This window comes from Chiroxiphia lanceolata, chromosome 8 (genome assembly GCF_009829145.1).
Source record: "Chiroxiphia lanceolata isolate bChiLan1 chromosome 8, bChiLan1.pri, whole genome shotgun sequence".
Taxonomy (NCBI): domain Eukaryota; kingdom Metazoa; phylum Chordata; class Aves; order Passeriformes; family Pipridae; genus Chiroxiphia; species Chiroxiphia lanceolata.
Genome location: NC_045644.1, coordinates 3591028 through 3606463, shown reverse-complemented (window position 1 = coordinate 3606463; position 15436 = coordinate 3591028). Strand labels below are relative to the sequence as shown.

The 15436-nt window shown below is 42.1% G+C and overlaps 1 protein-coding gene across 1 annotated transcript; it reads left to right on the top strand.

Annotated features, from left to right (window-relative positions):
• Positions 1 to 1461: 1461 nt before the first annotated feature.
• OAT (ornithine aminotransferase) lies at positions 1462 to 15143 on the top strand. The gene is made up of 10 exons (XM_032694856.1): positions 1462 to 1566; positions 5151 to 5377; positions 6211 to 6435; positions 6563 to 6658; positions 8606 to 8733; positions 10512 to 10634; positions 11317 to 11445; positions 12289 to 12402; positions 13206 to 13350; positions 14267 to 15143. The coding sequence occupies exons 2-10, from the start codon at positions 5179 to 5181 to the stop codon at positions 14425 to 14427; spliced, it is 1320 nt and encodes a 439-aa protein (XP_032550747.1). The 5' UTR covers positions 1462 to 1566; positions 5151 to 5178; the 3' UTR covers positions 14428 to 15143.
• Positions 15144 to 15436: the final 293 nt, after the last annotated feature.

Here is a 15436-nt window from a genome sequence, read left to right as displayed (position 1 = left end):
GAGACATAAACATATTAGCAAATTGAGCCTAACTCTCTGTGTGTTTATAAAGAGCACAATATTATCTGTTCTCCTCCCAGCCCTCGCTGCATCAAGCTGACTGCACATTGGGGAATTTTTTTCTGAGGGCATTATTCTCCCAAGGCATAAGCAGTGCTGCTCCCTGACATCCAAGGTTTGGGCAATTTGGTTAGAAGATATGACAAGATTCAGGAATATTTTCAAATGAGGGCTTGTTTAGTGCAGGCAAGATATGCAAATTTCGTGTGTCAACTAGGATATTGTTTTCTTTGTGGAAGAAATAAACTCTTTTCCAACACGGATAAATTTGTTAGGACAATCTATGAACAAAGAGCAAGAGGCACCCAGAATTCATTACTGCTAAGACTGAGGGGGTTTTTTTCGCTTGGTGGGTTTGTTTTGTTTTGTTTTGGGTTTTTTTTTCCTTCCTGTTGGGGTGGGTAAGAGAAAAAGTGAAATACTCTTGTTGTTCTTCTGTACTCTGCTCTTGTGAGACCCCACCTAGAACACTGTGTCTAGCTCTGGGGTCCTCAGCACAGGAAGGACATGGACCTGTTGGAGTGAGTCCAGAGGAGGCTACAAAGATGATTATGAGGATAGAACACCTCTGCTATGAGAAGAGGTTGAGAGAATCGGAATTGTTCAGCCTGGACAAGAGAAGGCTACAGAGAGAACTTAGAACCCCTTCCCTTACAAAAGAGCTGGAGACAGACTTTGGACAAGGGCCTGGAGGGACAGGACAAGGGGGAACACCTTCAAACTGAAAGGGTGTATGTTTAGATCAGATATTGGGAGCAATTTCTTTACTTGTGAGGGTGGTGAGGCCCTGGCACAGGTTGCCCAGAGAAGCTGTGGCTGCCCCATCCGTGGAAGTGTCCAAGGCCAGGTTGGACAGGGCTTGGAGCAACCTGGGATAGAGGAAGGTGTCCCTGCCCATGGCAGGGCATGGAACTGGATGGTCCTGAAGGTCCCTTTCAACCCCATCATTCTACGATTCTCTGATCCCAAGGGAGCAACTTGCAGCTGCCAGCAGAGTTACCACCACCATCCCACACAGTTCCCATTTCCTAGTCCCTCTCAGTTTTTACTCAGTGCTCGCCCTGTCCTGCAGCACCTTCCCCGACGGGGCCAAGGGCTGGTGACAGCGACACGAGGGCGCTCGGGCAGGGCCTGGGGGGCTTCACCTCGCCGAGGTGTGTGGGGGTTCTGTGGCCACAAGGACTGTTCCTGTGCTGGTTTTGGCTGAGGTAGAGTTAATTTTCTCCACAGTGGCGAGTGTGTTTTGGACAGTCCCTGGCAGCAATTCGGCAGAGGAGAGCGGATCCCCCGCTCTGAGGGGCGGGGAGAGCCCCCTACAAGGGCCGGGGGGCGGGGCCGGACGCGGGGGCCGTGGCTGTCAATCATCCGCAGCAGCCAATCGGCGGGAGCAGCGGCGGTGACGTCAGGCGCGGGGCGAGGAGAAGTGACAGAGGCCCGGGGCCACCCCCTCTTTTTCGCCGCGGGCCCCGGTACTGGCAGCACCTCCGGCAGCACCTCCAGCTCCAGGTACGGCCCGCCCGGCCCTCCCGCGGGGGATATTCCTGCCTCCCGCGGCCCGGCAGGGTGTGATCCGGCCCCGTCGCCAAGGCCCCCGCGGGCGCTGTGCGGGGAGCGGGGGCGGTGACAGCCCGTCCCTCCGCTGTGCTGTGTAAGGCCCGCGGTGCCGCAGCTTTGCCTCTGCAGTGTCTTTGGCGTTGGCTTTGGCGGGGGGATGGCGAGCGGGATCTCCTGTTTCACTGCTGGGTTTGTTGCTTTTTATTATTTTTTTTTTTTTTTGCTGGAGAAAAGGAGGCTCAGGGGGGGCCCTCTCGCTCTCTGTAGCACCCTAACAGGAGGGTGGTCGGGCTCTGCTCCCAGGGAACAAGGGGCAGGATGAGAGGAAGCGGCCTCAAGCTGTGCCAGGGGAGGTTTAGGTTGAACATCAGGAGGAATTTCTTCACAGAAGGGGTAATTAGACATTGGGAGGGGCTACCCAGGGAGGTGGTGGAGTCACCGTCCCTGGAGGTGTTTGAGGAGAGACTGGACGTGGCAATCAGCGTTCTGATCTGGTTGACAAGGTGGTGTTGGGTCATAGGTTGGACTTGATGATCTTGGAGGTCATTTCCAACCAAACTGATTCTGTGATTCAGGATTCTTCTCTGCCAGTTTAGGTCCTGAGCTGTTCCTGATGTCTGCAAAGGTAGCTTGGCATGTCCACGCTGCTGTCCCTCCTGCTTGTCCCCTGGAATGTTCACCCCCTTTCATTCAGCTGGTAAAGGCAGCAGTGTGGCACTGATTCCTCTCTGCTGTATCAACATGACTCTGACTGTTTTTATGTATTTGACAGTACCTGCCATTTACCTTGGGGTGTGCTTCAGTGTCTGTCAGGGCTGGGGACGTACAGCCATTCAATTTACTTGTGAAATCGCAGGCACTGGCCCCTGTCTGGATATTCTTGCTCAACAGCTGAGCAGAGTTGTTCAGGTTTTCACAACTGTGCTTTGGGTGATTCTTCTTTTCTGATGCAAGACCTTTTCCACTTGGTGTAATTCCCTGTCTTCTGATTCCTGTACTGCCTGCTTCAGGGCACGATCATATTTCTCACTTCCTCATTGTTGGTAACAAGATTGGGTTTCTTCATTTGGTTTGTTTATTTTTTTTCCTTATTTTGCCCCTCCTCTTTCCTGAAATTTCTGTTAATCTTCTCTTGTGTATCATCAAAGCCAGATTTTTCTCCACCTTTTAACTTCAGATTCGTCTGTAATTTCCCAGCTTCACTCAGCTCTACTCTATGTAATCTCCTAAACCTTGGATAAAATGGTGTGGCCTCACTAGCACAGTTTGCAGGGCATTTCTCTTCATGGAGGGGAAAGCCCTTTTAAAAAATTCTGATTACTATTTTCCAGCCTCTTTGAAAGAAGTAAAACAAGAACCTCAAACTGGGGGTCTGTAGGTCTTCGTGCAGAAAGGTACCTCTCTGATACAGAGCAGATGAGAGTTTAGTTTTTTTACACCCATTATTTCAGGAATGTCTGGGAAATCTGCAGAAATATAGAAGCTTGTGACAGGATTAGCTGCTCTGCCATGGAGGTGTGCCAGGGGCCAGGCTGTCACAGACCAATTACATTTTAGTACTTAAGCAGGTTGCAATTTTGTGTGGTCAGAATTTTTTCTCGCACAGAGAATTATTTGTCTTTTTTGTTTGCAGAATCTTTGAATAACCATCTTGAGAAGTATTAACACAAATGTCTAATATTTAACAGCTGGAAACATGCCCAGAGCTGTGCAGCTGCTGTTCGTCTCCTGCTGGAATGGAGACTGTTGACTCTTCCTAAACTCCTGGTAGCTGATTTTAGTAGGTGGAGCAAATAGTCTTTTGGCTTTGGTAAGAAGTGAGGAACAGCAAAGTAATACCTGAGGAGTTTGCTGAAAGAAATGCCTCCCTGTTCAAGGGGACACATCCACGGTGCTGATCTTTTCCAAAATAAATTAGGGATAAATCCATGACTTAACACTTCTGTCTCTGCAAGGAGCCTGAAATAACAGCACCCTTGTGTAAACCATCCTTGCATTCTCTTGTTGGCATTTAACACCTATATTTTGGTTAGGTTTTATGATCTGCTTTGGTTGGGTGCTGCAGCAGTGTCAGGGCTGCTCAGCTCTTCACTTTGCTGTGGAGTGTGATACAGAGGAGGCTGCATTTCATACTCAGAGTACTTATTATAATCTGTGATCCTCCTTTGGGGCTTAAACCATTTGGCAGCTTATAAGTGTGATGTTCTGCAAGACTAGAAACTTGAGCTTTGAGAGCTCTTGGTGGCTCTCTGCTGTTCCCTGCTGTGAGGAGAGCTTGTTTGGACAGCTTTAAAAGTGCCAACTCACTTCCCCTTCTCTGGGACGTATCTTTGTGTTGTCTGAGGTGCAGGCACAGGGAAGAAATCCAAGTGCATTTGTCTCATGAAACCCTCAGATTATCATAGATGGTAACAGTACAAGGTTGTATGTTCAGGGAAAATTGCTGAGTTTACTAAGAAAATAGAGAGTGCTCTAATAATCATTAATATCTGACATATGATTACTTTCCATCTGTTTTTTGATCACAGAATCCCAGAATGGTTTGGGTTGGAAGGGACCTCAAAGCTCATCTTGTTCCAACCTCCCTCCCATGGGCAGAGACACCTTCCACCATCCCAGGTGGCTCCAAGCCCCATCCAGCCTGGCCTTGGACACTTCCAGGGATGGAGCAGCCACAGCTTCTCTGAGCAACCTGTGCCAGGGCCTCACCACCCTCATAATAAAGAATTTCTTCCCAGTATCTCATCTGAACAGACCCTCCTTTAGCTTAAGTCCATTCCCCCTTGTCCTGTCACTCCAGGCCTTTGTCCAAGGTCCCTTTCCAACTCTCTTGGAGCCCCTGTAGGCACTGGAAAGGGTTCTAAGACCCCAAAGCCTTCTCTTCTCCAGGCTCAACAGAATGATGGTCTTAAAAAAGTATTGACAGTGAGTGCTTTATATGGTAGGCAGCATTTTAAAATCCAGAATGCAACATTTTAAAATCCAGAGTGCAGTTTCTGTAAAAAGTTACAAATTTTGCTTCTTAAAGCTGATCCCAGTTAAAACTAATCAATCCTTTATCAAATTTGTTGATATTATCAGCTAAAGGTGATTTGTGTCCGGTGCTTCTTCCCCGTATTATATTATTTACTTTCTGATTTTGTGACAAGGTTGGACTTACAGTAGTCTTTGGCAGAAAAAAGGCATTTCAGTAGAAAAAGAAGTTTGATGAACTTTACTTTCTTCTTGTAGTTTATATTAGTAAACCAGAATTTAAGGCACAGTGAAAAAAGAGCTCTTACAGGAGAAATGGTGTAACTAGTTCATAGACTCGGTGAGTCACACAGCTTAGTTTTCTTTCTGTTTCTGTGAGTGTACATTAAAATAGAAAGAAAATACTAGCTTGAACTTAATCCCACGTTAATTTATACTTCACATTTCTTGCTTGAGTTGCAAAAGAGTTGGGAAACCCGTAATCCTGGCAGTAAAACCCCTTCAAGTCACATCCAAAGTGTCGTTAGTGCTAATTATTAACTGTCTTTATTTTGCCCCCTCAGATCTATATCAGAATACCTGAGGTCCAACATGTTTTCCAAGCTGAGCCACCCCCAGAGCGTTGCTGTTCTCTCTCGAGGTCTCCACGCATCACTGAGTTCTGCTGCCTCAGTTGCTCCCAAAAAAACTGTTCAAAGGCCCGTCTCCTCTGAGTCCATCTATGAACGTGAGGCTAAATATGGTGCCCACAACTATCACCCGCTGCCTGTTGCTCTGGAAAGAGGGAAAGGTATTTTATTTAGGTTTCCCTGAGTGTTGTGGAGGAGATGTGTCTGTGCAGGTGGGATGGGATCAGTTTCTGAACCTTTGTTGGGTACATTTTTTAGGGTGGGATTGAGAGCTGGATCATTATGCATAAAGCCATCTGTTAAAATGGTGATGTCTCTAAAATATTTTATCTAAATAAAGGTCAAAGTTCCGATAATCTCCAGAATAATTCAGCAGGAAAATTGTCAAGCAACTTTGTTTCTTCTTTTGCCTTGTTTTCGGAGGTGTACTGTTAATATTTAAGTCCTTGTGTACTGTTCCTGTATTATTGCTTAATTTAAATTTACTCTGGTCTTTAATTATGTTTAAGGGGCTTTTTTTGTCCTGTGAGTTTATGTTAAAATGCTCTCAGCGTAGTGATCCAATAGTTTCTCTTTTTCAGGGCACATTTTGACAGCTCAGAGCCTTCAGCTTCTTGAGTTTTGAGATTATTTGGGTTCTGTTGATTCCAGTTAATTCTCTTACAGAAGTTTTCTTCTCTATCTACCCTTTAGTACCTAAAACAGAAACTTGGAGGGGAGGTAATAGCCTGATATTACTAACTCCATGGAATGGCAGCTTTATATTGGAAATGCTTTTTTTTTTTGTTTCCTTATTTATACTGTATTAGTTTTGTTGCTCGTGATCTCCTTGTCAGCTGATTATTTTCTGGAGACCCTTTCAGGAATGCCCTCAGGGATAGAGAGAATACCATTTAAATTGGCCAGGTTGTGTTGTAACCCTTAGTTTACACCATTTAGTATTATCTCATGTCATCTTTTATTCTGTGTATTGACCATATGTTTGTTTTCCCAGGTGTTTATGTGTGGGATGTTGAAGGTAGAAAGTATTTTGACTTTCTGAGTGCTTACAGTGCAGTTAATCAAGGTCACTGTCACCCAAAAATCGTGGATGCTCTGAAAGCTCAGTCTGAAAAACTAACCCTGACATCCAGGGCATTCTACAACGATGTACTTGGTGAATATGAGGAGCTCGTCACCAAAATGTTCAATTACAACAAAGTTCTTCCAATGAACACAGGTGAAGAAATGATTTTATTTCCCTTTTATTTCTTGTCTGTGAGATTCAGCAGCTGTGTAACATTTGGTACTGCACTGATGGCCTCTCTCATGTGCAGGAGTGATCATGATGCTGCTTTGTGTTTCAGGAGTGGAAGCTGGAGAAACTGCCTGTAAACTGGCTCGGAAATGGGCATACACTGTGAAAGGAGTCCCAAAATACAAAGCTAAAATTATTTTTGCAGGTATGTAAAGTGTTCAGAGCTGATCAACTTCCTTAAAACTCTGTGTTATGAGTTGAGGCATTGAGGAGGAAGAGAGCTCTGGACACTGGATTGTTGAGAGGCAGCCTGAAGTCACAGGGAAAGTACACCCAGTCCTCCATGCTCTTTTAACCACTTGAAGCTTAGTATCTTTTTATTCTTAACTGCTTGTCTTTTGTATAACTTTTTTTTGTGAAATCACTCCTCAAATTGCTGCCATGCCTCTCATAGGTTGCACATTAGGGTTAAACCTGCTTCCCTCTTAGGCTTCACTTACCAGTGGTTTTCTTTGCATCCTTGAAGTCTTCCAGAGATTTACATTAACTCAGTAAATCCATATTAGATTCTTGATCATATAATGAAAGTAAAAGTAGTATTGCTGAGGTAAATATTGGGCCCTGATTCCCTGTTGAAATAGTTCCTCCCTTTACCTGCCTGCTCTGCTTGGCTCCATAACAGGGAGAAGTTACTTGCCCCTGAGGAGACTGCTGTGCTTAGCTAAATAAAAAAATGGAAAAAACCCCACATATAATAAAAAAATCTGATATTTAGTGCTCTTTGGTTATAGATAAAGTATTTTCGTTCAGTGCTAATGTTGTTCAATGATTCTGTATTTTATTAAACCTTTCAGAATAAAGCTTACTACTTAAATATTGACCTTCTTCCCTGAGATTGCTACAGCTACAAATACTAGTTTTAACTTCTGGTACATATAGTACCTGAACCATAAGTGCCATTAGACAGCATTTGTAAGTTACAATTCATAGTTGAATATTGCATTATGTTTTCTGGGATTGAATAGAGATTTTTTTCAAATTTCTTCTGGGAATTCTCTGAACAAAGGTACTTCTCCTTCCTTTTCTTCTGCATATATTTTGTTTTGCTCTTCAGACAATTTACTTATAGTAAGTGCTTCTCATCTTGATAAAGTGGATATTCCCTCCATTTTGGCAGGAAAAAAGAACTCTCTTGGTTTGCTAAGGGGAAACATCAGTTTAGAGAACTCAGCATGGATTCTGTGCTGGATAGTGAGGCACTGGAGCATCCAGGTGGAGACAGGCTGCCTTCAGCAGATCCACTGCTCTGCTTCCTGGGCTTTGGGGTTACAGGGAATTGCTCTCACATAACCTTGGGGTGACAAGCAGGGGTTGTTGTGCTGGGGGACAGGGTGTGGTGCTCAGTGTAGTGTTGTTTATGGGGTTCCCTGCAGAGTGGAATCATCCTCTGCCCCAGGATCACACTTACACAAAGGAGTTGTTTGGGGAGGAGAAAGCTCATTATGCTGTGAAGATATTGAACCCTTAATCTTCCTTAGTCTTATTAAACACCTTATTAATTATCTGAGAGTCTGTTGATTTCACTGAACTATTAAAATGAAGATATTACTGACTTAGTGACAGTTGGTTCCTGAACATTTTAACTGATGTTTCTAAATAGAATAGTGCAACATCACAATATTTTTACATATGTAAGTGGGGTTTTCTGGGCCTTTGAAATGCACAGAGTGTATTTTCTGATTTAGGCTTAATGGCAGCTTTATTTTTAGGACTTAAATTAGGGATAGTGTTCATTTTCCCCCCCATTATTTAATAAGTAATATTTACATAAAAGCTGAACATCTTCCTTAAAAAGATGTTATCTGACTTATTTTCAATTTTTCAGACTACTAACAAAATTTAAGGAAATTATTTTGAATAAACTTACCAGGTCTTAGAGTATAATTTTATTTTGTTTTTTGATATGTTCTTTTGGTATAGCAACACAGTATATTTATGACATCAATACCAAATGCTAACAATTAGAAGAAGGATGACAATATGCTGATGTTAGATAACTTAAAATGCAGTAACAAATGGAAAGTATGATGTCCTTTAAACTGTTCTGGCTCTTGGTCAGTTTTGTAACAATCCCCCTCTCTTTTTTTTTCAGCTGGCAACTTCTGGGGCAGAACAATGTCTGCCATCTCCAGCTCTACTGACCCATCCAGCTATGATGGATTTGGGCCCTTCATGCCAGGTTTTGAAGTGATCCCATACAATGACCTCCCAGCTCTTGAGGTATTTGACAATTTCATCATTTTACAATGTCTGTTTGGTAAATAATAAAGCAAATCAGAAGCTTATCCCTTTGACACTAAGATACGTGTGCCCAGATTTATTTAATAAATATATATGTTATTGATGTGCAGAGGAAATGTGTGTAAATTCTGCTTTGGTTTTGATTTTCAGTTTTGCTTTAGGATGTAAAAGAAAAACCACATGATCTGTTTCCTCTCACATCTCACTAAGATGTTCAAGGTACAAATGAAGACCAACAGATAAACCATAATGGAATTCAGATCCATCCATAGCTTACATTCCAAAAGTCAGGACTTGATTTCTGAAACTAATACCTTTAGCTACTTTTCTCAGAAATGCTGTGCATTCTTCAATGACTAGATAACTGAAAGAGAGTAGGTTTAGATTGGATATTGGAAAGGAATTCTTGGCTGTGAGGGTGGGGAGGCCCTGGCACAGGTTGCCCAGAGCTGTGGCTGCCCCACCCCTGGAAGTGTCCAAGGCCAGGTTGGACAGGGCTTGGAGCAACCAGGGCTAGTGGAAGGTCCCTGCCCATGTCTGGGAAGTTGGAACTATATGGGCTTTAAAGACCCTTCCCACCCAAACCATTCTGTGCTTGTATGACTGGAATTCACACAGTTGAAAATAAGTATTTCCATTTCACAGCATCCTCAAAACTGTGCTTGGGCTGGTGTTTCACTTAAGCTACTGAAATGCCAGGGATTCTGCATTTCCCTGGGTTTCCTGAGTTTTGTCCTGTCAAGCTGTTGGAGAAGGTTGACCTTGATTTGTCTGAAATTTTCCACCTTCATAATGTGGGTTTATATATTAAAGGGTATATTGGGCTTGGTGGCAGCTGGAACTGGGACCTGGGAGGCAAGAGGGTTCCAGCCAAATACAGGTAGTCCTGAAGGGCTTGGAATGTTGGCATTGCCACTTTTGTCACAGAATCACAGAATGTTTTGGATTGGAAGGGATCTTAAAGATGGTCTTTTTCCAATCCATTACCTGGGTACATCATCTCCGTGAGCAAAAAAGTTTTGTTGGTTCTGCTTTGTACAAGGGGGTGGGCTGTGGAGATTGGAGGGATTGTAGGACAGAGTTGATTGTCTCCTTAGAGTTTGGTTAGGATGAGAACAAAGGTCTCTCAGTGTTTTAGCTGCAGTGTGGAAAAGCTTGCTCAGGTTTGAACCTACATCAGGGTGCCCATTGTGAAAGGCCTGTAAGTATTTAATGGCTTCATTAGAGCTGAATCCATTCTGTTTATGGGGCCATACTGAGAAAAGCTGTAGGAAATTCATGCTGGGAATCATCACATCTCTTGTGTCTCGTGGACTTCTAAACCTTTTTGAACTTGATAGTGCAAGAATGTACCTGTGGACTTTGCTGTAAGGCAAAATTGTTCTGGAGAGGCTCCGTTCTTTTTTGTTTGAGGGGAGAGTTGAGCAATTGTTTGTCTTGTATGGGGTCATGCAAAACTGAGGGTATTTCTGAGGTAATTTATGGACTGATCTGATAATCTGCTTATCTGAGTCTGCAATTTTTAAGGTTTGTACCTTCCCAAGCGAGCACAGCAGCTCATTTTACAAGGCAAATAGTGACATTGTGTTGGAACTGAAATGGCACTCAGGGATAACTGCTTGACATAAATGCCATTATCGTGCCTTGAGGAAAAACACTGGGGCTAGGATTAGGTTCTGCTACATGTATTTTCTAAATTTGACCTGAGTAAAGGCTTTTTCTTTTTGTCTTTCCCACCCATATGTCCATTTTTACAGCGGGCCCTTCAAGATCCCAACGTGGCAGCTTTCATGGTTGAACCAATTCAAGGGGAAGCAGGTGTGGTTGTTCCTGACAAGGGTTATCTCACAGGAGTGAGGGACCTCTGCACAAAACACAATGTAAGGAATTCACTGTAATAGTGTGGTTTAAACATTACTATGTTTAATGCTGTATTTTGTAAGATCATCATTATATACTAGGTGCAGGACTTCATATATGATTTAATAATCTCATTTTATTTCAGTGGAATAGGGCAGGGATACTTCTTGTGTTTCCTGCTAATACCTTACCAGAAAGTACTTCTTAGCAATGCACATTTTTCACTATTTTTTACCCCTGTCACTGGTTTAAGTTACTGATGAATGTTCTTGAACTGCATTTATTTTAAATTAATTTAGCTTTTAATTTCTTTCTCACATTCTAAGTTTCTTGGGACCAAAGCAAATTACTGCAGTAATTAATAATTACCATGGCTATTAGGGGCCCTTGTTGGTGGAGTACATAAGTGCCAAGAATTTGTGACAGCAGTGGGTCACAGAGTGAAACACTGAAGAAAATGGTTATCAGTGATCTCTGATTTAAAAATCAAGTGTCTCTATTCCAACAGAATTCAGTCTTAATTTGCAAGTGCTAATCATAATTCTTTCTATACCTTCAGAGGAAGGTATTGACATATTATTAATAAAGTTGTCTTTATTATTGTTGTGATACCTCAAAAAAAGAGAGCTGTATTGTTTGAATTGAGTTAGGGATGGGAGTGAAACTCGTTGTCTGATCTCTGTTCTTTTTGTCTCTCTGAAGGTTCTGTTTATTGCTGATGAAATACAGACTGGTTTAGCCAGAACAGGGAAAATGCTGGCTGTTGACCACGAAAATGTGAGACCTGATATAGTTCTTCTTGGAAAGGCCCTTTCTGGTGGCTTATATCCTGTGAGTAGCAAAGAAATACCAATAATCTGAAATAATATCAAATTATTCAAACATTTCTTGAATAATTATTTTTTTAGTAATTAACATTGAAAATCTACCAGTTGGAAGAACAATAACTCCGATATTTGTTGTGCTTGGAATTTGTTGCTTACAAGATTAGCTATGATGTATGACCAGACTGCCCAACCTGTGAGAGATACATAATAAAACAGTGGAATACCTAATGGCTGTTTTTCTGTCAGGAAAATAAGTGTCTAGTAGTCAGCTTTTCATTATGGAATTTCTGGTTAGTCTTTTTTACTCTCTCTGGAGAGTAAGTTAATCACAACAAGACTGTGATAAGTTTCTAGATGGATTCTGTAGAGAATAAAATACTAATATGTGTTAAAACACACATTATGGAGCTGTTTTGGAACAACTGGCATGATTTCATGTGTTTGGCATGTCTGCATGACTGATTTTATCCTCTTGGAGTGACTTAAATTCCTGCTGATTAGGCTGGAAATTACAACATGCCTTGAACTATTTTGGCTGATTAAAGGTATTTCTGAGTTGTTAAACCAAGTGTTGAAGCTTAAGGTCTTGAAATAATATTCAGTTTGGAGAAATGCCTCTCTGCTGTAGTTGGGAGTTACATGTTACCACTATATCTAAGTATATTTAAGGGATTAATTAGGGGATTGCCAGATCTTCTCTGCTGTGTACAGAGCTGGGAATGTAAATGTAATTTATTACCATGGGCTAAAAATTTCCTGAGCCCTGAGGAAAAGTTTGCTTCAGAGATATTAAAGTTTACTGTTTTAAATATGTCTGTTAGTGAATTTGCTGACCTCCCCATTTTAGGTCTCAGCTGTACTGTGTGATGATGAAATCATGCTGACCATTAAGCCTGGTGAACATGGATCTACATATGGAGGAAATCCATTGGCTTGCCGTGTGGCAATGGCAGCACTGGAGGTTTGTGTGTCCTGATAAAGCTTTGGAATCCAAAGAAAAAAGTGTGTCACACTGACAGGATCTTTGCTTAAATAAATGATATTATTTCTTATGCTGGGAGTATCAATCCAGCTTTAAGTACGAATGGAAAATTGGCAGTGGTTATCTGCACAGATCACAAAACAAATTCAAAAGTTTTTGTTGGAAGTGTGTCCTAATTCCTGTGTTCTTATGGTCTTAATGTCTTAAATGTCAAAATAAAATTTATGCAGAGGGAGTTTCAAGGCACTTATGTAAATTTGGTCAAATAGCTTCACTAATTTCATGAAGACACTTTGAAATTGGATTATATTGGATATACCAGCAGAGGCTGCTGCTCTGTGAGCCTGATAAAATGTGTGTGCTACTGGAGCTCAAACAGAAGCTAAAATGTCTTGTCCAGAGTGTGTGGTTTAATTATTTTGTGACTGCCTAATTGACTATATGGGATGCAGGTCACTCAGCAAGCCTCATCAGATCTGGAGAGATTAAGAATCTTTAGAGCTTCACTGTTGACTTGTAAATAACTGCAAATGTCAGTTTTGAACAAAATTTCAAAAATATTATTGTTTCTTGTAAAAATGAGTAAAGGCTTGCTACCAGTCTACTGGGATATGCAACCTTTGCAGTGACACTCTGGCTGCAACAGCTTTTGTATCTCAGTAGCTGTAATGTCATTTACCCTTCCAGCATGGTACATAAAATATAATGTCATTTGCCCTTCCAGCATGGTACATAAAACAAATGTGGTGCCCTTCAGCTGACTAGATCTGACTTCCCTTTAGGTAATTGAAGATGAAAACTTGGCAAAAAATGCAGAAATAATGGGTAACCTCCTAAGAAATGAGCTCATGAAGACGCCGTCCAACATTGTAACTGCTGTGAGAGGAAGGGGGCTGCTAAATGCAATTGTAATCCGGGAAACCAAAGGTGAGGAAATGCAGTCAACTGCACCATCACAGCATGAAAAAGTACTTTTCAGCTTAAATTGTAGGTGGGAGATGGTATGTAGGCATCACGTTTGTGTTCAGATCTTGGCTATAGTACTGTGGTACCTACCGAAAATTTATTCAAGTGTGTGCTGTTGAAAATAAGTGGTTTTAATTAAGGCTGAACAATTTTTTAAAAATTGTTTGAATTCCTTTATGATTTGATAATGTTCAAACCTGATGGTGAATCTGCCTCTCAACAAATACCCTTTTGTCTCCTCATTGGAAGAAAACTGGCCACATTTGGAACACTATTTTTTGCCAGATTATGGAAGGATTGGCCGAGGTTGGTTGTTTTCAGGATGGTTAGAAGAGTACAATGAATACAGGAGGGTTCAGGGAAGAAAAAAGTTAATGACTGAGAGTATGTTTCTAGGGATTAACACCTCGAATTATATCAGAAAACTGGATATCAAGGCTCTTTATCAAGGGATAAAGTGCTGTAGGGAGGTGGTGTAATTTTCTAAGACATGCACATGGCGCACTGAAATCCAGGTTGCACAAATCTAACTTTGTCTAAAGTCCTGTTCAGATGTTCCTTTACCTCCCCTTTTCATGGCTCCCCTTTTTTAAAGGGGACAAGCACTTTATCTAGACAAGCACTGAGCTGTGAAGGGGCCAGAACTCTGTGTGCTGGAGGCAAACCTGTGAGACAAATCCCAGAACTTTGCAGCAGTTCTGCTCAGTGCAGATTCCGGGGAGCTGCTCGGAGTGACTCCATCTGTGAACACACTCCATCTCGCTGCTGGGTGGCAAACACAGAGTCTGGCCCCACACACCCCGTGCTGCAGTTGTGACACTTCTTCTGCTGTGGTGTAAATGCCCTCAGTGTCCTGTTCTCTTTCCTGTCCTTGCAGACTACGATGCCTGGAAGGTGTGTTTGCGGCTCCGCGATAACGGACTCCTGGCCAAGCCCACTCACGGGGACATCATCCGTCTGGCACCACCACTGGTGATTAAGGAGGATGAAATCAGAGAGTGCATCGAAATAATTCACAAGACCATCCTGTCTTTCTGAAAAACGTGGCTTTTACAGTCTGTCTGCTGACTGCTCCGAGGTGGTGTGCTGAAATACGTGCGATGAAGGCCTGCTCTTGAAGCAATCATCTCTCGTTCCTTTTATCTAAGAGGACTTGTAGCTGTATCTTTAAATTATAGTGGCTTGATAAAGAAAATACAGGATGATTTTAAAGAGTTTCCAGTCTTGGAATACTTGGAAATAAAGTGGTGAGGCGCTGTTCATCTGGTACTGAACAGTCGAGTCGGAATGTTTGAGGGGAGGTATCTGTAGAAATGTGCTTAATTGCTGGAAGTCCTGGCCACAGTTTAAATTGTGATTTATATCTATATTTTACAAAGGGTTGTCTTGCACTCTCATGTCACTCTCCAAAAACATTTGGCATTTTTGCCCCCCGGCGAGATGTCTGTAGGAAGGAAGCACTTGTCATTATGGATGAAATTTGTGTTTCTCATTTGTAGCTTGAAAAAAAATTCTAATGCTGAAGGTTTGACAAACTGGGTGTTATGCTGGTGAACTTGAGAAGCATCGAGCTGTGTTGTGTGTGTACAATATTTTGATTGTATGACAAGAGATGCTGTTTTCAAGCCTGGCCTCAGTGTTTGGGCTTTGCAGTCTTGTTAAATAAATCTGAGCATATATATCTGTTTTTACTGTTACAAAACTTTCTACAATTGGGATGTTTATATTAAAACATGCTTTGCATTAAAAAAAAATGTTAACGTGCAACTAAGATACTCAGTCTATTCAAAAAGAGCAAAGCTTATAGAAACTTAGAGTTTTTAATACTTAACTGACCTGGTTTTAGCTGAGACTAAACCCTGATTAATCACTGTTAGTGCAAAATGGTCCCTTTGCTGAGCATAGGGGTTAAATACAGTCACATGTTCATAATGGGAAGTGGTAAATAATCCCTTGCTGTTTTAAAGGCAGCTTAGTTCATGGAAGTGAACCAATCTGCTGGTTGGCTCTCAGAACCATTTACCCTCCCCTTGGTTTGGGTGAGACA